Raw genomic sequence first — 23,679 nt, 5'->3', positions numbered from 1 at the left:
TCGAAAACGAGCTCTGTTTTCCAAGTGAGAAGAAATTTGAAACTTTCGTGAACTAAGCCATAAGTTAGACAAGTGTTTACGATTACGCCCTTTGTGTCATTCTGGACCTGGAGATGAGTTCTGAGTACTGAAATTGAGTACTTTTGTTTATGTTGTATACTTAGTCAGTGAAATGTTGTGCAATAAAACATGTTATCTTACTTACAAGTCTTGTCTCCTATTATGTGATTTGCAGATATTGATAAGTCTGGATAAGTAAAAAACCTGATAAGTAAACAGTTTTGACGAGTCCCTTGAAACTTTACTTATCAGGTTTCCACTGTATGCGTTTTTGATTGTTGATAAACACGAGCCCCTATCGCGACGCTTCGCTGGAATATTGAAGAATCAGTGACTGTGTATATATAAGGCTGGTTGTTAACCACCCACACGGACTTACGCTGGAGTTGTGTCATTTTCGGTCTATCTGCATCTGTCTGCCTCTTCCTCAAGACTGACGTACATTCGGGATTTAGTAGAACTGTTTCTCACTGAAAACAAAGACTTTGGTGAGTTGATATTATATTTGTGGCCCATTACTATAGGTTTTCATTGTAATAGAAACCTCTATTGTGAACCTTGTACCTTGCACTTGTCAGTTCAATACGTTTTATTGAATATTATAGACTTGTCTGTGATATATTTTGCTGGTTCTCAGGAGATTTCTCATACCTTTTGTCACGGCAAATTATTAACCGTAACAACATGAAATGGACAAAAATTAATTTCCCCAAAAAGGATTTGGAATAAACCCATTCAGTCCTCGTCAGGTGTAATTGGCAGTCTGGCAGACACACGTGACAGGCGTGTTGTTCTTCATAATGACAAGGTCTCTCAGATAAAGAGTATAAAAATAAAGAGAAAGGAAAGACAAAAACATCAACTCAAATGAGCGATCCTCTCTAGTTCTGTATTACCGTATTATGACAAGGTCTCTCAGATAAAGAGTGCGGCTATAAATGTAAAGAGAAAATAAAGACAAAAACACCAGCTCAAAATAGCGATCTTTTCCAGTTCTGTAATACCTTATCAAACTGTTAATCAGTTCGCTTCATTCCTGGTATAAGCTTGACGGTCTTCCTACGAGCTGTCCACACAGAATCTCCCCAAAAATTTATAGATCATTGTATGAACGTCTATAAAATTGTTTTGCAGTTACTTTTAGTTGTAATGAATTTCATTTGTCCCGAGGGTTATTAACTGTTCATGTTCACCTAGCCACGTGATCAGCATCGACCCCTTACGTCAATATAGAAGCTTCGCCCCGCCTCCCCGAGATCTGTTACTCCAGTATCCACAACGAAACAAACTTGGGAATCATGAGACTGCTCGGTCTGGTCTGTGTCCTGTTCGGACAGTGGAGATCTACACTTGGTAAGTTGACAAAACTCTCGAAAAAATATACTTGTACATATGTGAGCTGTTATAGTAGACAGTTGGAATATTACACGATCTATATAGTATCACTGCAGTATTAGTATAAATTGTAATTAACAGGTTTGTAGGACAATCACGTTGATGAAGGAGTGAGTGATGTTAGTTTTACGCCGCTTTACCAATATTCCATGGGTAAACCAGAAATGAGCTTAGACATGACACGCATGTGGGGAATCGAACCTAGGCTTTCAGCGTGACGAGCGAACGCTTTAACCACAAGGCTAACTAACCACCCTATTTTCTTTGGTACAAGCAATAATGACATATACCGAAAAAGTACTTAGTATGGGCGAATACCATGTCACTGTTGCCAAAGGTTTTCTCCCATTTCAACGGTACAACAGCCCCTAGACTAATTGGCCCTAATATGGGCGAATACCATGTCACTGTTGCCAAAGGTTTCCTCCCATGTCAACGGTACAACTGCCCCCAGGCTAATTGACCCTAAGGACTCCCCTCATCTCTAGGATTGTTTTTATTAAACTCACTCTTAAATTATAGGCATCAACACAACCATGTGTTGAGTTGTGATTAAGGTTGCTATGGCCACAATTTCATATGCCTAACCACGAGCACGTGTCCGGAACCCGGTAATTCTGCTATTCATTTGATTTATCGTTCTACGACGCATCATCCACCAGCACGTCACAGTTAAAGGGTCGCGTAACCGCCCAGACCACACGGAACCTTTGTGCGCTTCCCACAAACGTTCCCGAAGTCGTTATATTGGGCAGATTCTTATGCAGGTAAACTCCAATCGGTGCAACGGTTACTACAGTTGAGCTGGAGGGAGAGGAATGGAAGAGGGTTGTGCTTGGAGACGAATGACATTTTACGCTGAAATTTGCCGACGGAAGAGTACGCCTAGTGCTGCGTACACGCAATATTGTGGTGAGCTTTCTGTGGGAACTGGCCTTCACGTCTACTGCTATTGGTAGGAATCTTAATACAGTGAGATATCATGACCAGCTACTTATCCCAAAGATGGACCCGTTTATCCCTGCTCATTGTCCAGGCCTCCAATCCAACAAGACCATGTCACATGTGGTTAAATCCGTTTCGGCTGACGTTACTTGATACACTGACAATCGCATGCACCTCTTATGCAACAATACCTGACATTTACATCAGTTGCATACATTGTAAAAACTAGAAACTATTGATGTCAACTGTGAGTTCTCAGTCAATTGCACGGTCTATTTAAAAAGTAGTGGAAATGCAATGAAATGGCAACTATTTTACATCAAAGAGAGTTAGAATGCTCCATATGGATAACAAGTTCGCGTCGCGCATATATATATATATATATACCCATACACACATACACACACACACGTGTATGTGTGTATGTAGGTGTAGATGTAGGTGTGTGAGTAGGTGTGTAAACCACAAGAGGATTAACAACAGTGGCTATCGTTAATACTGCAACGGCAACTATTAACATCATCAACTTGTAGAATGCCATTCAAACAGATCACTTTGTATGTGTGATGAGATACATATAGAGTTTAGCTGTGGAACAACGGCCTTTGACTGAGGTTTGTATTTGTCGTTGTTTGCATTGTCGTTGAACGTCAGATGACCATCTGTTTTTGTTTTTTTCTCTCCAACGCGCCCTTCGGTCAAGCATGTCATATAGTACGTATCCCCAGTGAAGGTGCTCTGCCAATCACAGTGATCCAACTTCACGTCATTTTGAGTCAAACACAAACTACTCACTCCGTCTTCTTCATACTCTGTTGCGCCTATCAGAGGCCCAAGATAAACCTTCACTCAGGCCACAGAATTTGCCCAGCCGCTATAGTTCACTCACTCACTCACGGTCACATATGAATATTTAATGACAAGTCTGTGACATTAGATGACATTCTGGAACAACACCTGCATGACTGACCCATCCGTTAGAATGGATTTTCAGAACAAATCAAATCGTTGTGAAGGAACAGATGGAAACATGTGTTGCGCTGATTTCCACCATTAACCACGGAGCAGGTTCCATTTGTTGATTAATGATGTCATGACAATTTTTAAAGTCACAGCCACTCGGGTCAATACATACTGGACAAAAAAGTAAATTTTGAAATTATGAATAATGGTCTGCATGTATGTTTGTTTGTATGTATGTATGTATGTATGTATGTATGTATGTATGTATGTATGTATGTATGTATGTAGGTAGGTAGGTAGGTAGGTAGGTAGGTATGCATGCATGCATGCATGCATGCATGCATGCATGCATGTATGTACCTACCTATCTATATGTGTGTGTGTGTGAGAGAGAGAGAGAGGGGGTGGGGTGGGTGGGGGAGAGAGAGGGTGGGGGACGGAGACCCTGGGCTATGGATTTACTTGTGATGGGTTTTTTATTTGGAAGTGATTACTGGGTTGTTTAGAAACCATGCATTTTGCAACTTACCTAGATTTTGAAAATGCTTCATTCTTAAAATTCAGTTTAAAATCACCAAAACAAATGACACGGTAAAGGCTAGTGATCCAGCGAGATAACGTACACAACCCACGAATCCGTTGATATATGACCAGATGGAGGCCCCCTGAATACGTGCAAACACCTAGCTGCGGTTACAGCAACGTGCAGTAAACTTGGACAAAGTACTGTTACTATGTGTCCCAGTCACCCATCTCGTTTGGAGGAGAAAACCACATTAAACTCGGTACGCCAAAGTCAGCAATAGTGGTGTAGTCCCAAGAGAGTTGAGATTGATAATGCGTTGCTATGTGCGCTATATAAATACCTTATAAAAAATCCCGAACGGTTGGAGAGTACAGTGCAACACAGTCAACATAGTAAACTGGGCATAACGGCGAATACTGAACACTTTTATAACTTTTATAAACGTCCAAAACACATACTGATTCACATAATATTTTTTCGGTAACACCAAAGTGATAACATCTAATTTTGAATGACGCGTGGGTTGACGCGGGACATAGGTTGACGTACCCTCGATTTTTGTGTACTAGTTTGTTACCAATGTTACCAATAGTACGTCAATGTTAATTTTGAACTGTTTGAAGCATGACGGATCGGATCGTACACTTCAGAAAACATGTGTGATTCAAACGATTCGAATCTTGAATCTTGCTGTTTTTCCCGCAGATAATGTCCTGGTAAAGTCAACGCGGTGTAATTCCCCTTCTGAAATTCACAAACTACATTTGAACGTTTTCTCAAAATTTATTATTTGAATTTAAGAACTACTACCACGAAGTGCCGAATGTGTTGCCATTGGCAGCGGGGTACATTGAAAATAATAGAACAGCGCTTAGCCAATCTGAAAACGACATTTATGTGTGAGGTAAGATAAGTAATACAGTATGGTTCAAAATTATTGAGAATAGCTAAACCATTTCATATTATTAAACGAGAACAAATCAGATAAAATTGAATGTATTGTGAAAGTGAACTGACCTTTTCATGTTGTGTAGGTAACAATTTAATATTTTATCAAGTCTCCTTGAGCTTCACGGCACAGTCTAAGACGGGTAGGCATACTTCCTATCAGAGAGGTTAGTGTCTCGTGGGTTATGCTGTCCCAGTATCGGACCACTTCTCTCTTCATGTCTTCAATTTTTGTGAACCCCTTTTGATTCACACATTCCTTCATCATCCCCCAAATGTTCTCAATGGGATTTAAGTCAGGACTATATGCAGGAAATGGTAATGCAGTCACATTTTTCTCCTGAATCCACTGCTTGGCATGTTTTGCGGTGTGTTTAGGATCATTATCTTGCTGCAAAATCCAGTCATTTCCATAAAACACATGTGCACTTGGAAGGAGAAAATTATCTAATATGTTAGTGTAGCGTTGACTTGTCAGATTTCCCTCAAACACACACAGCGGGGTCGTTCCTAATAAGGATATCCCTCCCCATACATGAAACTTTGGGCTGTATTTAGGTCGTCGATACAACGGTGCTGACGCAGACTTTGTCCATATTTTCACATTATTGGGATATACCCATATTGAGCTTTCATCAGTAAAAATCACATTTTCCCAGTCAAAGTTTTCATGTGCCAAACACCACTCAACACGCCTGTCTTTATGTTCTTGTTTCATGAGAGGAGAAGGAATTCCAGTCTTTTTCTCCCATCCAAGATCACTCAAATTTCTTCTAACTGTAGATTTTGATACAACTGTTGATCCCCTTTCTATCATTTCATACCTGATGTTGGAGATGCTTGCCCTTTGCTTTTTAGACGCTAAAATTCCCAGCCGGACGCGATCTGAGAAGTCCAATTTTCTGGGTCTCCCTGCTCCTTTCTGATGCCCAAAATCCTTTCCCTCTTTAAAATTCCTCCTAATCCTATACACAGTAGAAAGAGGAGTTCCTGTTCTCTCTGCCAGTGTATTTACATCATCAATTCCTTGATTACACAACTCAAAAATCAACCTTCTTTTATCTTCAGCAGACATTGTTGACAGTGCTGAGGAAAATGACGTCTGCCACAAATTCAGGGGAGGTAACTCTAATTGTACTATACTCAGTAGGCCAAGATGAGTTACCTCCCTTATACCATTACTTAGTTTTAAGTATCAGTGAATCAGTTGAGGTGTTAGGATAGCTCAAAGTAAGAAGGAAAATTCTCAATAATTATGAACCAGACTATATATACTCTCTGAGTTCTAGGGAAACATGAAATACATCTCCTCTGAGCTGTAGGGAAGAAAGTAAGTACACCTCTGAACTGTAGGTAGAGATGACATATACACCATGTGTGTTTTAAGGATGCGTGTGATGTATACATGCTGTGTGGTATAGAGATATGAATCGTCTAACTGTCTTTATTCCAGCATACCTGTGCTCCGCCTCGGAGTGCGTGCCGGAAGCGACGTGTGAGTCCGGTGTGTGTATCTGTCCACTGGACCTCCCCGACGGTGACGGCAGGTTTTACTGCTATGAAAACGGTAGGTGTTTATCTCAATATAATGCTTCATTGTGTACCCAAGTTAAATCATATCATATCAGGTCAGAGTGGAAGACCAACAAAAGTTGAATGAGTTCCATTTTGATTTACACTTCCAGCTGACAGACTAGTTGGCATCGAGTATGGTGATCCCTTGGTGCATAGTCTCATTCCAAAAGAGAACTACCGTTTCCCCACCCCATGTGGACACCGGGTGCTGATGGGGGACATTCCCGGGGACTGCTACATATCAGTGTACGCCAACGGCCCCAACCTTGACACCGTCAAGAGGATCTCGCGCACCTTCATCAACGGGATAGAGGTCATCATGAAGAAAGGCAGCAATGAGACCCGCATGATTGTGGACAGCGATGTGGTACGTAGAGATAGATAGATAAAGAGAGACAAAGAGATGAAAAGGATGGATCGGTGGATGGGTGGGAGAGATTGAGTGGGGTGGCGGACCGGGGTGGTGAGACGTCGATGTAAATAGTCACACCACGTGGTGTAAACACAGCATTTGATACAGACAGTAAATAGCTATCAGTGACTCACATGTACATGTTCTAAGGATATTTGTTCTAGGCTGCATGCCCTGACAGAATGATAATCAGAGGTTAAAGGCAGATAACAAATGTGTATCAAAAGTTTCCTCTTCAATTTGTAGAGGCGTTACCGTGTTTTACTGTATGATAGGTGTGGAGTTCCAAATACCTCTACTTTTCTTGTCTTTACACATGCATGGTATTGTTGACTCCAAGGGGGAGGATAAGAAATATGTATATTATATATACATATGTACATGTATAGAGGATGTCAGATATGTATAGAGGATGTCACATATGTATAGGGGATGTCGGATATGTATAGAGGATGTCAGGTATGTATAGAGGATGTCCGATATGTATAGAGGATGTCCGATATGTATAGAGGATGTCAGATATGTATAGGGGATGTCCGATATGTATAGAGGATGTCCGATATGTATAGAGGATGTCAGATATGTATAGGGGATGTCCGATATGTATAGGGGATGTCCGATATGTATAGGGAAAGTCCGATATGTATACAGGATGTCCGATATGTATAGGGGATGTCCGATATGTATAGAGGATGTCAGATATGTATAGGGGATGTCCGATATGTATAGGGGATGTCCGATATGTATAGAGGATGTCCGATATGTATAGAGGATGTCAGATATGTATAGGGGATGTCCGATATGTATAGGGGATGTCAGATATGTATAGAGGATGTCAGATATGTATAGAGGATGTCCGATATGTATAGAGGATGTCAGGTATGTATAGAGGATGTCCGATATGTATAGAGGATGTCCGACATGTATAGAGGATGTCCGATGTGTATAGTGAGTGTCAGATATGTATAGTGGATGTCCGATGTGTATAGAGGATGTCCGATATGTATAGTGGGTGTCCGATATGTATAGAGGATGTCCGATATGTATAGAGGATGTCAGATATGTATAGGGGATGTCCGATATGTATAGAGGATGTCCGATGTGTATAGAGGATGTCAGATATGTATAGAGGATGTCCGACATGTATAGAGGATGTCCGATGTGTATAGTGAGTGTCAGATATGTATAGTGGATGTCCGATGTGTATAGAGGATGTCCGATATGTATAGAGGATGTCAGATATATATAGGGGATGTCCGATATGTATAGGGGATGTCAGATATGTATAGAGGATGTCCGATATGTATAGAGGATGTCCGATGTGTATAGAGGATGTCAGATATCTATACGGGATGTCAAGTATGTATAGATGATGTCAGATATGTATGGAGGATGTCAGGTATGTATAGGGGATGTCAGATATGTATAGAGGATGTCAGGTATGTACGGAGGATGTCAGATAGAGAGTGTGAGATATGTATAGAGGATGTCAGATATGTATGGTGGATGTCAGATATGTATGGAGTATGGCAGATATGTATAGGGGATGTCAGGTATGTACGGAGGACGTCAGATATGTATGGTGGATGTCAGATATGTATAGTGGATGTCAGATATGTATGGAGGATGTCAGATATGTATAGTGGATGTCCGATATGTATAGAGGATGTCAGATATGTATAGAGGATGTCCGATATGTATACAGGATGTCAGATATGTATAGAGGATGTCAGATATGTATAGGGGATGTCAGATGTGTATAGAGGATGTCAGATATGTATAGTGGGTGTCCGATATGTATAGAGGATGTCAGATATGTATAGGGGATGTCAGGTATATACGGAGGATGTCAGATAGAGGGTGTCAGATATGTATAGAGGATGTCCGATATGTATAGAGGATGTCCGATATGTATAGTGGGTGTCAGATATGTATGGAGGCTGTCAGATATTTATAGAGGATGTCAGGTATGTACGGAGGATGTCAGATAGAGGGTGTCAGATATGTATAGAGGATGTCTGATATGTATAGTGGATGTCAGATATGTATAGAGGATGTCAGATATTTATAGAGGATGTCAGGTATGTATAGAGGATGTCAGATATGTATAGAGGATGTCAGATATATTAAGAGAATGTCCGATATGTATAGTGGATGTCAGATGTGTACAGAGGATGTCCGATATGTATAGTGGGTGTCCGATATGTATAGAGGATGTCCGATAAGTATAGAGGATGTCAGGTATCTATAGAGGATGTCCGATATGTATAGAGGATGTCAGATATGTATAGAGGATGTCAGATATGTATAGTGGGTGTCCGATATGTATAGAGGATGCCAGATATGTATAGAGGATGTCCGATATGTATAGAGGATGTCAGATATGTATAGTGGATGTCCGATGTGTATAGTGGATGTCCGATATGTATAGTGGATGTCCGATGTGTATAGAGGATGTCAGATATGTATAGAGGATGTCAGATGTGCATAGTGGATGTCCGATATGTATAGAGGACGTCGGCTATGTATAGAGGATGTCAGATATGTATAGAGGATGTCAGATATATATAGGGGATGTCCGATATGTATAGGGGATGTCAGATATGTATGGAGGATGTCCGATATGTATAGAGGATGTCCGATGTGTATAGAGGATGTCAGATATCTACAGGGGATGTCAAGTATGTATAGATGATGTCAGATATGTATGGAGGATGTCAGGTATGTATAGGGGATGTCAGATATGTATAGAGGATGTCAGGTATGTACGGAGGATGTCAGATAGAGGGTGTGAGATATGTATAGAGGATGTCAGATATGTATGGTGGATGTCAGATATGTATGGAGTATGGCAGATATGTATAGGGGATGTCAGGTATGTACGGAGGACGTCAGATATGTATGGTGGATGTCAGATATGTATAGTGGATGTCAGATATGTATGGAGGATGTCAGATATGTATAGTGGATGTCCGATATGTATAGAGGATGTCAGATATGTATAGAGGATGTCCGATATGTATACAGGATGTCAGATATGTATAGAGGATGTCAGATATGTATAGGGGATGTCAGATGTGTATAGAGGATGTCAGATATGTATAGTGGGTGTCCGATATGTATAGAGGATGTCAGATGTGTATAGGGGATGTCAGGTATGTACGGAGGATGTCAGATAGAGGGTGTCAGATATGTATAGAGGATGTCCGATATGTATAGAGGATGTCCGATATGTATAGTGGGTGTCAGATATGTATGGAGGCTGTCAGATATTTATAGAGGATGTCAGGTATGTACGGAGGATGTCAGATAGTGGATGTCCGATATGTATAGGGAAAGTCCGATATGTATACAGGATGTCAGATATGTATAGGGGATGTCCGATATGTATAGAGGATGTCAGATATGTATAGGGGATGTCCGATATGTATAGGGGATGTCCGATATGTATAGAGGATGTCAGGTATGTATAGAGGATGTCCGATATGTATAGAGGATGTCAGGTATGTATAGAGGATGTCACATATGTATAGAGGATGTCCGATATGTATAGAGGATGTCCGATATGTATAGAGGATGTCCGATGTGTATAGTGAGTGTCAGATATGTATAGTGGATGTCCGATGTGTATAGAGGATGTCAGATATGTATAGTGGGTGTCCGATATGTATAGAGGATGTCCGATATGTATAGAGGATGTCAGATATGTATAGGGGATGTCCGATATGTATAGAGGATGTCCGATATGTATAGAGGATGTCAGATGTGTATAGTGGATGTCCGATATGTATAGGGAAAGTCCGATATGTATACAGGATGTCAGATATGTATAGGGGATGTCCGATATGTATAGAGGATGTCAGATATGTATAGTGGATGTCCGATGTGTATAGAGGATGTCAGATATGTATAGAGGATGTCCGATATGTATAGAGGATGTCCGATATGTATAGAGGATGTCAGATGTGTATAGTGGATGTCCGATATGTATAGGGAAAGTCCGATATGTATACAGGATGTCAGATATGTATAGGGGATGTCCGATATGTATAGAGGATGTCAGATATGTATAGGGGATGTCCGATATGTATAGGGGATGTCCGATATGTATAGAGGATGTCAGATATGTATAGGGGATGTCCGATATGTATAGGGGATGTCCGATATGTATAGAGGATGTCAGATATGTATAGAGGATGTCCGATATGTATAGAGGATGTCAGGTATGTATAGAGGATGTCACATATGTATAGAGGATGTCCGATATGTATAGAGGATGTCCGATATGTATAGAGGATGTCCGATGTGTATAGTGAGTGTCAGATATGTATAGTGGATGTCCGATGTGTATAGAGGATGTCAGATATGTATAGTGGGTGTCCGATATGTATAGAGGATGTCCGATATGTATAGAGGATGTCAGATATGTATAGGTGATGTCCGATATGTATAGAGGGTGTCCGATATGTATAGAGGATGTCAGATATGTATAGAGGATGTCAGATATATATAGGGGATGTCCGATATGTATAGGGGATGTCAGATATGTATAGAGGATGTCCGATATGTATAGAGGATGTCCGATGTGTATAGAGGATGTCAGATATCTATAGGGGATGTCAAGTATGTATACATGATGTCAGATATGTATGGAGGATGTCAGGTATGTATAGGGGATGTCAGATATGTATAGAGGATGTCAGGTATGTACGGAGGATGTCAGATAGAGGGTGTGAGATATGTATAGAGGATGTCAGATATGTATGGTGGATGTCAGATATGTATAGTGGATGTCAGATATGTATGGAGGATGTCAGATATGTATAGTGGATGTCCGATATGTATAGAGGATGTCACATATGTATAGAGGATGTCCGATATGTATACAGGATGTCAGATATGTATAGAGGATGTCAGATATGTATAGGGGATGTCAGATGTGTATAGAGGATGTCAGATATGTATAGTGGGTGTCCGATATGTATAGAGGATGTCAGATATGTATAATGGATGTCAGGTATATACGGAGGATTTCAGATAGAGGGTGTCAGATATGTATAGAGGATGTCCGATATGTATAGTGGGTGTCAGATATGTATGGAGGCTGTCAGATATTTATAGAGGATGTCAGGTATGTACGGAGGATGTCAGATAGAGGGTGTCAGATATGTATAGAGGATGTCTGATATGTATAGTGGATGTCAGATATGTATAGAGGATGTCAGATATTTATAGAGGATGTCAGGTATGTATAGAGGATGTCAGATATGTATAGAGGATGTCAGATATATTAAGAGAATGTCTGATATGTATAGTGTATGTCAGATGTGTATAGAGGATGTCAGATATGTATAGTGGGTTTCCGATATGTATAGAGGATGTCCGATAAGTATAGAGGATGTCAGGTATGTATAGAGGATGTCAGATATGTATAGAGGATGGCAGATATGTATAGAGGATGTCCGATATGTATAGTGGGTGTCCGATATGTATAGAGGATGCCAGATATGTATAGAGGATGTCCGATATGTATAGAGGATGTCCGATATGTATAGTGGATGTCCGATGTGTATAGTGGATGTCCGATATGTATAGTGGATGTCCGATGTGTATAGAGGATGTCAGATATGTATAGAGGATGTCCGATATGTATAGAGGATGTCAGATATGTATAGAGGATGTCAGATGTGTATAGTGGATGTCCGATATGTATAGAGGACGTCGGCTATGTATAGAGGATGTCAGATATGTATAGAGGATGTCAGATATATATAGGGGATGTCCGATATGTATAGGGGATGTCAGATATGTATAGAGGATGTCCGATATGTATAGAGGATGTCCGATGTGTATAGAGGATGTCAGATATCTATAGGGGATGTCAAGTATGTATAGATGATGTCAGATATGTATGGAGGATGTCAGGTATGTATAGGGGATGTCCGATATGTATAGAGGATGTCAGGTATGTACGGAGGATGTCAGATAGAGGGTGTGAGATATGTATAGAGGATGTCAGATATGTATGGTGGATGTCAGATATGTATGGAGTATGGCAGATATGTATAGGGGATGTCAGGTATGTACGGAGGACGTCAGATATGTATGGTGGATGTCAGATATGTATAGTGGATGTCAGATATGTATGGAGGATGTCAGATATGTATAGTGGATGTCCGATATGTATAGAGGATGTCAGATATGTATAGAGGATGTCCGATATGTATACAGGATGTCAGATATGTATAGAGGATGTCAGATATGTATAGGGGATGTCAGATGTGTATAGAGGATGTCAGATATGTATAGTGGGTGTCAGATATGTATGGAGGCTGTCAGATATTTATAGAGGATGTCAGGTATGTACGGAGGATGTCAGATAGAGGGTGTCAGATATGTATAGAGGATGTCTGATATGTATAGTGGATGTCAGATATGTATAGAGGATGTCAGATATTTATAGAGGATGTCAGGTATGTATAGAGGATGTCAGATATGTACAGAGGATGTCAGATATATTAAGAGAATGTCCGATATGTATAGTGGATGTCAGATGTGTATAGAGGATGTCAGATATGTATAGTGGGTGTCCGATATGTATAGAGGATGTCCGATATGTATAGAGGATGTCAGGTATGTATAGAGGATGTCCGATATGTATAGAGGATGTCAGATATGTATAGTGGGTGTCCGATATGTATAGAGGATGCCAGATATGTATAGAGGATGTCCGATATGTATAGAGGATGTCAGATATGTATAGTGGATGTCCGATGTGTATAGTGGATGTCCGATATGTATAGTGGATGTCCGATGTGTATAGAGGATGTCAGATATGTATAGAGGATGTCCGATGTGTATAGAGGATGTCCGATATGTATAGAGGATGTCAGATGTGTATAGTGGATGTCCGATATGTATAGAGGACGTCCGATATGTATAGAGGATGTCAGATATGTATAGAGGATGTCAGATATGTATAGAGGATGTCAGATATGTATAGAGGATGTCAGATATGTATATTGGATGTCAGGTATGTATAGAGGATGTCCGATATGTATAGAGGATGTCCGATATGTATAGAGGATGTCCGATATGTATAGTGGGTGTCAGATATGTATAGTGGGTGTCAGATTTGTATAGAGGATGTCAGATATGTATAGAGGATGTCAGATATGTATAGTGGATGTCAGATATGTATAGGGGATGTCAGGTATGTATAGAGGATGTCAGATATGTATAGAGGATGTGAGATATGTATAGAGGATGTCCGATATGTATAGAGGATGTCAGATATGTATAGAGGATGTCAGATATGTATAGAGGATGTCAGATATGTATAGAGGATGTCAGATATGTATAGTGGATGTCAGATATGTATAGTGGATGTCAGATATGTATAGAGGATGTCAGATATGTATAGTGGATGTCAGATATGTATAGAGGATGTCAGATATGTATAGTGGATGTCAGATGTGTATGAAGGATGTCAGATATGTATAGTGGATGTCAGATATGTATAGAGGATGTCAGATATGTATAGAGGATGTCAGATATGTATAGTGGATGTCAGATATGTATAAAGGATGTCAGATATGTATAGAGGATGTCAGATGTGTATAGGGGATGTCCGATATGTATAGAGGATGTCAGATATGTATAGGGGATGTCAGGTATGTATAGAGGATGTCCGATATGTATAGAGGATGTCAGATATGTATCGGGGATGTCAGGTATGTATAGAGGATGTCAGATATGTATAGAGGATGTCCGATATGTATAGAGGATGTCAGATATGTATTGAGGATGTCAGGTATGTATAGAGGATGTCCGATATGTATAGAGGATGTCCGATATGTATAGAGGATGTCAGATATGTATAGAAGATGTCAGATATGTATAGAGGATGTCAGATATGTATAGAGGATGTCCGATGTGTATAGAGGATGTCAGATATGTATAGAGGATGTCAGATATGTATAGTGGATGTCAGATGTGTATAGAGGATGTCAGATGTGTATAGAGGATGCCAGATATGTATAGAGGATGTCAGATATGTATAGAGGATGTCCGATATGTATAGTGGGTGTCCGATATGTATAGAGGATGTCCGATATGTATAGAGGATGTCAGATATGTATAGAGGACATCAGATATGTATAGAGGATGTCCGATATGTATAGAGGATGTCAGATGTGTATAGAGGATGTCAGATATGTATAGAGGACAACCTTCATGGATCCTTGTGGCTTTTGTCATGTAGCCGGAATAGTCTTTGGGACACATAATATCCACTCACCCATCCATTTGGAAACTACAGTCATGTCCAGAAAATTATTTTAGAGATGTTCAGATATCGAGACTAATGACATCAGTATTGTCGGCAGAATAGTAGTAGAAATAAGTAGAGTCACCATGACGTCATGACATCGTCATCTAAGTAGAGTCACCATGACGTCATGACATCGTCATCTAAGTAGAGTCACCATGACGTCATGACATCGTCATATGTTGTCATCATTTATCATTACCTTCTTCCCTCAATTGCTTTTTTGTTATTTGTCTTTATCGATTTGGTCTTTGCTCTTATTGTTTACATCATGACTTTAGTGGTGTTGTTGTTTGTGTTATCATTCAATACTACCATTTCAGGAGTTTCGGAAAAACGACCTCCCCGTGACGTACAAGGAGGAGGCTGGCTTCGTGGACATACAAATTCCGGAGTGTTCCACGGTGATCAAGTACCATTCTGCCAACCCATCACTCGTAATCGACATCCCAAAGTCGAATAATCGCTACAAGGGTTCCATGCTACCGACATCTGACCCAGCCATGACCTTGACCCAACAGGCCGAGAGATACAACTTGACGGTCAAACAGGACACTCTGGTTATGTCCATCATGAATATCAACTCCAAATACAGGTCTGTACCGCTATGTGGAACAATGTGAAATTTAACTGTCATTGACATGGTCCTAAGAAAGTAAATAACAGATAATCATCCATGATGGTCTGTTGTCATGTATAACACGCTTGTTGTAACGTAGACACCACTGTTGAAGAAAACACATTGTTCTTGATCTTGACTTAGTTACATCACAGTAGGTGACGACGTCACACTCCGGCATTGTGGTCATATCTACCCAAGTCCTAAATATTCCAAGCTCTCATAGCGCTAAAATAGTCTTAAGTTAATGTTAATGTGTGACACTTACGATTATCGTAGCGCTAAGATAGTCTTAAGTTAATGTTAATGTGTGACACTTACGTTTATCGTAGGGCTAAGATAGTCGTAAGTTAATGTTAATGTGTGACACTTACGATTATCGTAGGGCTAAGATAGTCTTAAGTTAATGTTAATGTGTGACACTTACGATTATCGTAGGGCTAAGATAGTCTTAAGTTAATGTTAATGTGTGACACTTACGTTTATCGTAGGGCTAAGATAGTCTTAAGTTAACGTTAATGTGTGACACTTACGATTATCGTAGGGCTAAGATAGTTGTAAGTTAATGTTAATGTGTGACACTTACGATTATCGTAACGCTAAGAGAGCTTGGATAATCTAGGGCCTAAAGTGTTGGGGAGTCATACATATTCTCCCGAAAGTTCTTGATGGGTTCGAACAGGCAGCGTTTCCTGTGAGAAGTCCCATGCGTTGTCAGGATTGTGTGTAGAGGGGTCAAGGGCCCTGGGCATATAATGAGCCTTACCGGCCTGACTCTGTCAGTATCACCCGAACCCTAACTACTGCATACGACCTTTAATCTGTAAATATAAGTAGTAGTAGTAGTAGTAGTAGCAGCAGCAGCAGCAGCAGCAGCAGTAGTGGTGGTGGTGGAAATAGAAGCATGTGTTCAGGTCCTATCTGCTAAACTGGTCTTGTCTTCTCTCTTCCTCAGTGAATGTCAGCAGCTTCACGACAAGTTCGCGTCTTATTGCCAGGACGTCTCCGACGAAGACATTGCCACCTTAATCTGCGGTCAGTACGTCTTCACCGACACCGGAGAAGCCTGCCTGGCCCGCGGTATGACGCCCCGCCAACTCATCGGCGCCATGACGGAATGCTTCCTCGACGTGTGTCTGCGCAAGAAGCCCCCGTGTGACGTCATCACCAAACATTTCTACACATGCAAAGGACCACTCAGCGCTGAGCTGGCCAGTTTCAAATGTACGTGGTAAAAACCACACCATACAACACTACCAGTACATGTGTTGACTAATAAAAGGCGTTCATGCGAGTTACAATCGTGACAATTGTGTATTGATATAGTCACAAGGCCGATAAATACGCCCGAAAATTCACCCAGTACACGATCATAATAATACTTCAGTACAATGACACTAAAGACAAGATAATTATGATATGTTGAGCATAGACCGACATCATTAGAGATTTCTGTCAAATTGGCGGCCATCTTGGACTTTCTACCACTAGAGGGCACCGCCGAGGTGGACGCATATCCAGAAAAGTTCCATATATGAGTGGGCCAAGTTTGGTGCGTTAACCCAAAGTGCACAGTTTTGACAAAACCCTGGCCTTAACCGCTCCGCTATAGCAGTGTTCAGTCAGCACGCTTTTGGATTGAAGTAGCGTAGTGTGTCAAAAAAAACCCAGCAGACCACGGTGTTCAAGGAGTTTCTGGTATAGTCATCTGACATTGCAGTAATATAACTAAACCCAGCCGACGAATCAGCGTCTACCTCAGTATATACTAATGAACTGCAGCTGGTTATTTGAATGCCATGTATTGTATAGTGTTATCGTGGTCATGTCTGAAGCTTTGCTCTGGTAATCTTTATAACATTTGTAAGGGTACACTGAGTTAATTGTCATGTGTACACTTTCTTTTGCTGAGCAGTTCAGTAATATCTAGCTGCATTATCAAACAGGGACCAAAAGAGTGCAGGATTCTACATGGTAATCACGCAAAACATTTTCAGATTTTCCTCCACAAACTTAGACACACACATACTCCTGGCTCATGAATATGTAAATGTTTTTGTCGCTCTTTTTTCATTTTGCACTAAATCAGTGTTTAAATGTGTGTGTTACTGTATTATAGGGAGGTCGCACTTTGATCGTGTTTAATACCGTTTCCATATATGTAATAATAACATATGTAATAAGTGTTATATTTAGAATTCCACCACGTACTAGAATACCAGTATCTGTTATATCTTAACAATTTATCAGCATTGTGTATTATTTTCCATAGCTGTCGCTGACAGTAACATCTCTGTCAGTTGCCAATTCTGTCTCCTTTAGAGATCAAATGTTATATAAATATACATTTATTCAAATACAAGTAATGATACTGATTGAGTCAGTATACACTCTGCTTTAAGTAGCACATCGTCAAACTGACAAATATATAAGAATCAAAGCAGACAAGCTCTGTCCCTGGTGACTAGTGTTGTTTGCTTTGTGTTTTGACAATCTCCAACAACAGTGATCTCCCTTTGCTTCAGTAGGAGGTGGCGAATGTGGATATGAACTGTATATTAGCATTACTAAGCAGTGCAAGACCCGGTGTCGTCGGCAACACACACATACACGGCGTCTACATCTCCATAACTTTTAGACAGTCTAAATCACATAGGTGATTTGTTTATTTGACTTCCGCCTTGGATCACATGCACGTGGTGCATAAGGAGCTCCAGAAGCAGGAACAGTCCAGCTAGAGCAACGCCCCCTAGTGCGATGTACACGGGGCCCATGACGTCCTTGAGTATTATGGGATGAACATCCGGTGGGGCTGGACACATATCCGGAGTCCGGGGTTTTTGCCACTGTTTCCACCATTTGTCCAGCAAACCGCTGTCTGCTATAGCCGCCATCCTGGAATGTACAAGTGGCATGAGATACTGATAGGTTCAAAGTGGGAACAACTAATCTGTGAGCATCACGTTTTGCACATTGAGCATCTGGACACATAAAAGTTATATAGTGCTAGCTGACAGTGCACCTCGACACATGTATACCACACTGCTCTAACAACACACCTGAACACATAGATACCACATTGTAACACACCTGGACACAAAGATACCATATTCTTCTAACAACACACCTGGACACACATATGCCATATATCAGAGACAATATACCGGTATATGGTCTCTGCATATACCATATTCTTCTATGATTACACAGTGTCATTTAGAAAGTGGTCAAATGCAACATATGTCATATTTGGGGTTTCACTAGTACTAGAAGAAGTACTAGCATTTGTACTTTACTAAGAAAGTGAAATCCCAAATATGACATATGTTGCATTTGACCACTCTCTAAATGGCATTGTGTAATCATAGCTTTCGGCCGTGGGAGCCATGCCAATTTACACCTATCAGGGGGGTACACAAAGTACACAGTCTAGACTACCAGTTGTCCGAGTTTCATTTTTTGGAAGTCGTGGTGGCTGAGCGGGCTAGGCGGCCTACTTTGTGTGCTGGCGAATCTCTGATGGGACTCAACCAGAAAAAGTACTAGAATTTGTACTTTACTATGAGAGAGAAATCCCATATGTTGCACATTCTTCTAACAACACACCTGGATATATATATATATATATAGGTTTATATCTGAACGTGGCCAACGTTTGCCCGGATCTTGGGAGTGGGAGACTGTTCCAGAGACGGAGTGCTGCACGTTCAAATGGGCGGTCAACGTACAAACGTTTTTGTATAGAATATCAGAATATCATCACAATTCTATATACTAATATACAGCAAGATTCAACATGATTCAGTTGGACAGATTCGTATCACGTTGCCAACCATGTCAACTTAGTAAAGATCGGGTTGGAATAAGGCCATGTGCACGTGTGGCCAGTGTTGGGTGTTAAGATCGTGCTGGAAATGTTCTTTTGTCTCGAGGAGAACCTGCAAGGCATTATTACTACGAGGGGATGTCAATAAGTTTTGAGCCTTGAGCATTTTTCATACCCAGGTGTCACAGCCTATGGTACGACATTGAAGTTTGGGGTGTAGCTGATGTGATATATAAGTTTTGGTATCCTACTCTCAGAAGTTATTGAACAGCTGACATTGACAGAAAGAGACCCCTCCTCACGGCAGTGAAAATGAATAAAATTGAGTATAGAGCAGTAATGAAGTTTTTAGTTCTTGAAGTAAACTCGGCGAAGAACATTGAAGAAAGGCTTTCAGCAGTTTGTGGGAAGTCTTCCCCTTCATCTGCTACCATCAAATGATGGGTCAATGAATTTAAACATGGTAGAGAGAGCCTTGAAGATGACCCCCGCCAAGGTCGCCCAACAACATGTACTAGTCAGGAAAACATTGACAGAGTGCATAGACTTGTGCTGGAAAATCGTCGAATCACACTCCACGAGTTAGAGGAGACCACAGGCATTTCACACGGATCCATCGAGACAATTCTTCATGAACATCTCGTCATGTCTAAGGTGTGCGCAAGATGGGTGCCAAGAATGCTTACAGATGAAATGAAGCAAACAAGGGTCATCATAAGCAACTCCATGCTAACCAGATACAACAAGAATCCAGAAGTTTTTCACTTTAGGCTAGTAACCTGTGATGAAACCTGGATCCACCACTATGATCCTGAGAGCAAACAAGAATCCATGGAATGGAAACATGTCACTTCTCCCAGGACCAAAAAGTTCAAAGCCTCCAGATCAGTGCAGAAGGTAATGGCGATAGTCTTCTGGGATAGCAAAGGTGTCATCCACATATATTACTAACCAAACGGAAGAACAATGAATGGCGAATATTACGCTAACTTGTTGAGGCAAGTGCGTCAGTCAATCAAGGAGAAGCGCCGGGGCAAGATCAGACGTGGTATTCTTCTACATCAAGACAATGCTCCAGTACACACCTCTCGCGTTGCAGCCTCTGCTGTCCAGGAATGCAGGTACGAAATCTTGCCGCATCCCCCTTACACTCCAGACTGGCACCACGTGATTACCATTTGTTCCCAAATCTCAAGAAACACTTGCGTGGTCGTAGATTTCAGGATGATAATGAGCTTATTGCTGCTACTGAGGCTTGGTTTGAGGACCAAAATGGCGCCTTCTACAGCGATGGCATCAGCGACTGGCAGAAAAGATGGAACAAGTGTCTGACTCAGAAGGGGACTATGTTGAAAAATAAATGTGGTTCATTCCAACATTTTGTGTTTTTCCATGCGAGGCTCAAAACTTATTGGCATCCCCTCGTATATGATCATGGTAGTGCCTAATCATGTATATGATATAAACAGTATATACGTCCATACCACAGACAAATTAGTTTGGAAAAAGAACCATACTTACGTGTCCTCCAATGCTGCTTTCAGAGGGGAGTCTGTCGGAACAGCTAGAGCAAGATTCTGGCCATTCAGTCTAACCCCCACCGTTTCGAGGGAACAGTCGTTTGCCTGTGCCTTCTCAGCAGTCGTGACGTCAACAATCCAACAGTACTTGCCACCAAGCACGTGCTGGAGGTGCTCAGCCTCACTTCCGGCCAACACCCGGGGATCGGTCTTGTTGGCTTGAACAACCTTTTGCCATGCTCCTTGGAAGTCATCCTGGTTAGATTTCTGAAAAACGAAATATTCATGACATCAAATATTTCACTAGTTTGTTGGAATCGAAAAACAGATACTCTCTCCGTTATGTGAACATGAATCATACAGTATCATAACAATTGAAAGTTTGATAAGGAGCGTAGCACTAATCGGGTATCAAGCAGAAATTAAAATAATATTAAACCAGAGAAACAAAAGACTTGCCTCTCTCTTCAAGTAGACAAAGCAAATTTGCCAAATGAATAAAAATTAAAATCTCCCGACACACATTTAACACCTGCGGCGATACATGACAAATGGAAGGGGTAGTTGGGCAACTGTGTGGACACAATATGGCTCATTATTTAGTTATCGCAGATGAGGTTAGAAATTGTAGGGTGAGGTGAGATAGGGCGAAAGTAGCGTCCAAAGATTATTTCACAAGTCAGCTCCCTGCATATATTGCGCTTTGCGAACATGCGTCCCCCTCTGGTTGGCTATAGATGCCCGGTTTCTCTGGATACCCTACTGAGACGCATTGTACTGACACCAGTAGAGATCAGCATCCTTGATCATCTTCTGTTGCACACAGGTTGATCGAACATACCCATCCCCGTGCAGACACTGGGTCCATTCTACCAAGGAGGCGATCATATGGATTGTGTATTTAAGGGTACTTCAGATTTATCATTATAACAAAGAGATGCTAAACGATCGACCGGACGTCGTGTGTAGAGGTGAAACATTACCTCAAATATGAGTTTAATGATGCCAGTGGACATAATGCCGATTTTGTAGTGAGGTGAATCTACAACGTCCTGTAGTGACGAGAACGGCTTGACGCGGATATCGACGGTAAAGATCGCCACAAGGTAGGCGCTGTATCCTGCCGCTAGTACCACCGTCAGCAGCCACCATGACGTCATCAGGATCCGGCCTGGTGTGGTCTCGGCCGTCCACGGGTCGCCTGACGAGGGAACTATCTAGTTAGTACTTGACTCGTACACACTAAACATCAGGACAAAATGTCTCATGTACATGTCTCATTACACACATCAGAACATTTTCCTGTTCACCACAATAACTCAATTGCTACCCAGATGTTGCTTTAAGCACATATCCAAACACTCTCCAGAACCTCAAGTTCCAGTGTTCCACAGACAGAAACAAACGTAGACCCTTACCTTGCTTAAATACAGATCCAAATATTCTCCAGAATACCAACTGCAAGTGTTCCACTGGATCGTCACCAAAGCAGAGTGCAGAGCAAATAGAAGACATCAATCTGGAAGACTGCTGAGAAATTGGAGATTTTGGCCTCTTATCAGCCTTTTTGCTTTCATGAGCCATGTACATGGAGAATTGTTCTATGAAGAAAATCATAATAAAGACGACGACAGCGGCAACAGCCAGACACACCAGCACCATGTACTTGAAGGGCTTGACGGTGACCATGATGTCTGACTCGCTCACGTCTTCAAATTTATATAAGATGTCGACATTCTCCGTGTGGAAGGGTGGCAGGAGAAAATCCATGACCTTTTCCCGATCCTCATGTATCGTGAGGGGCGCTACCACCATATCCACGTCCTGCCAGTACACCAATATCACACTCACTGTACGCACAAGCATTCACTTACTCACCCATCAACGGAAAGTATGCATGTTCTTTTATCATCGGTTGAATACTTACATAAATTTCGTTTCGCCAGAGACTGGTTTTCTCTCGCATTAACGTTACGTCTAATGTTCAGTTACTCTCTCTCTCTCTCTCTCTCTCTCTCTCTCTCTCTCTCTCTCTCTCTCTCTCTCTCTTTCTCTCGTTGAAACAGAACGCGAGAGCGAGATATTCTGTAATCTTTAACAGTGTTGAAACAGAAAGCGAGAGCGAGATATTCTTCAATGCCATAGTTATTAACAAAAGCTTTGTATGTGAACAATGTTTCTAAGTGCACTTTATGTTTAATCTTAAATAATACTACTCCGACTCCCGTTCTCCTACCCTCTGCTGTAGTTGACCTATCAAGCCCGTCCACTTGCCGTCTACCAGAAGGCCCCATTCACCATCAGCGGGTTCCACAAGCTGAACACTGCAATGCAAGACACATCGTGACTAGAGCATACAAAGCCTGTGGGCACTGTGGCCTTGTTGCACCTTTGACTGACTGGTTAAACTAAAGCTGCACTCAGGTATCTAATTCCATCCCAAACTTCAATGGCGTTGTCTCGGAGTAGATACTTTCGCATTTACTCTCTGGTCTGTTAGTTTTATAAGTTACCGAAACCATGCCAGTAGACGATCATTAACCACACTATAAACTGTACTC

The 23,679-nt window shown here is 41.2% G+C and overlaps 2 protein-coding genes across 3 annotated transcripts in view; one reads left to right on the top strand and one right to left on the bottom strand.

The window, feature by feature from the left end:
* Positions 1–1,283: 1,283 nt before the first annotated feature.
* Positions 1,284–18,131, top strand: LOC137293711 (uncharacterized). The gene is made up of 5 exons (XM_067824419.1): positions 1,284–1,413; positions 6,291–6,404; positions 6,523–6,779; positions 15,477–15,748; positions 16,728–18,131. Exons 1-5 carry the CDS (start codon positions 1,359–1,361, stop codon positions 17,005–17,007), a joined length of 978 nt encoding a protein of 325 aa, XP_067680520.1. The 5' UTR covers positions 1,284–1,358; the 3' UTR covers positions 17,008–18,131.
* LOC137293710 (glutamate receptor 2-like) overlaps positions 18,108–23,679 on the bottom strand; it is a 31,934-nt gene continuing 26,362 nt past the window's right edge. The window contains exons 7-11 of one of the 2 annotated variants that reach the window (XM_067824417.1): positions 23,355–23,442; positions 22,537–22,942; positions 22,102–22,319; positions 21,120–21,385; positions 18,108–18,667 (exon numbers count right to left, since the gene is read on the bottom strand). In XM_067824417.1, coding sequence (XP_067680518.1) covers positions 18,421–18,667; positions 21,120–21,385; positions 22,102–22,319; positions 22,537–22,942; positions 23,355–23,442 — 1,225 coding nt within the window. In that variant the 3' untranslated portion in view covers positions 18,108–18,420. The remainder of the gene's footprint in view (positions 18,668–21,119; positions 21,386–22,101; positions 22,320–22,536; positions 22,943–23,354; positions 23,443–23,679) is intronic. The other variant, XM_067824418.1, reaches the window with a different exon arrangement.

This window comes from Haliotis asinina, chromosome 8 (genome assembly GCF_037392515.1).
Source record: "Haliotis asinina isolate JCU_RB_2024 chromosome 8, JCU_Hal_asi_v2, whole genome shotgun sequence".
Taxonomy (NCBI): domain Eukaryota; kingdom Metazoa; phylum Mollusca; class Gastropoda; order Lepetellida; family Haliotidae; genus Haliotis; species Haliotis asinina.
This window is presented reverse-complemented; position numbering and strand designations above follow the sequence as displayed.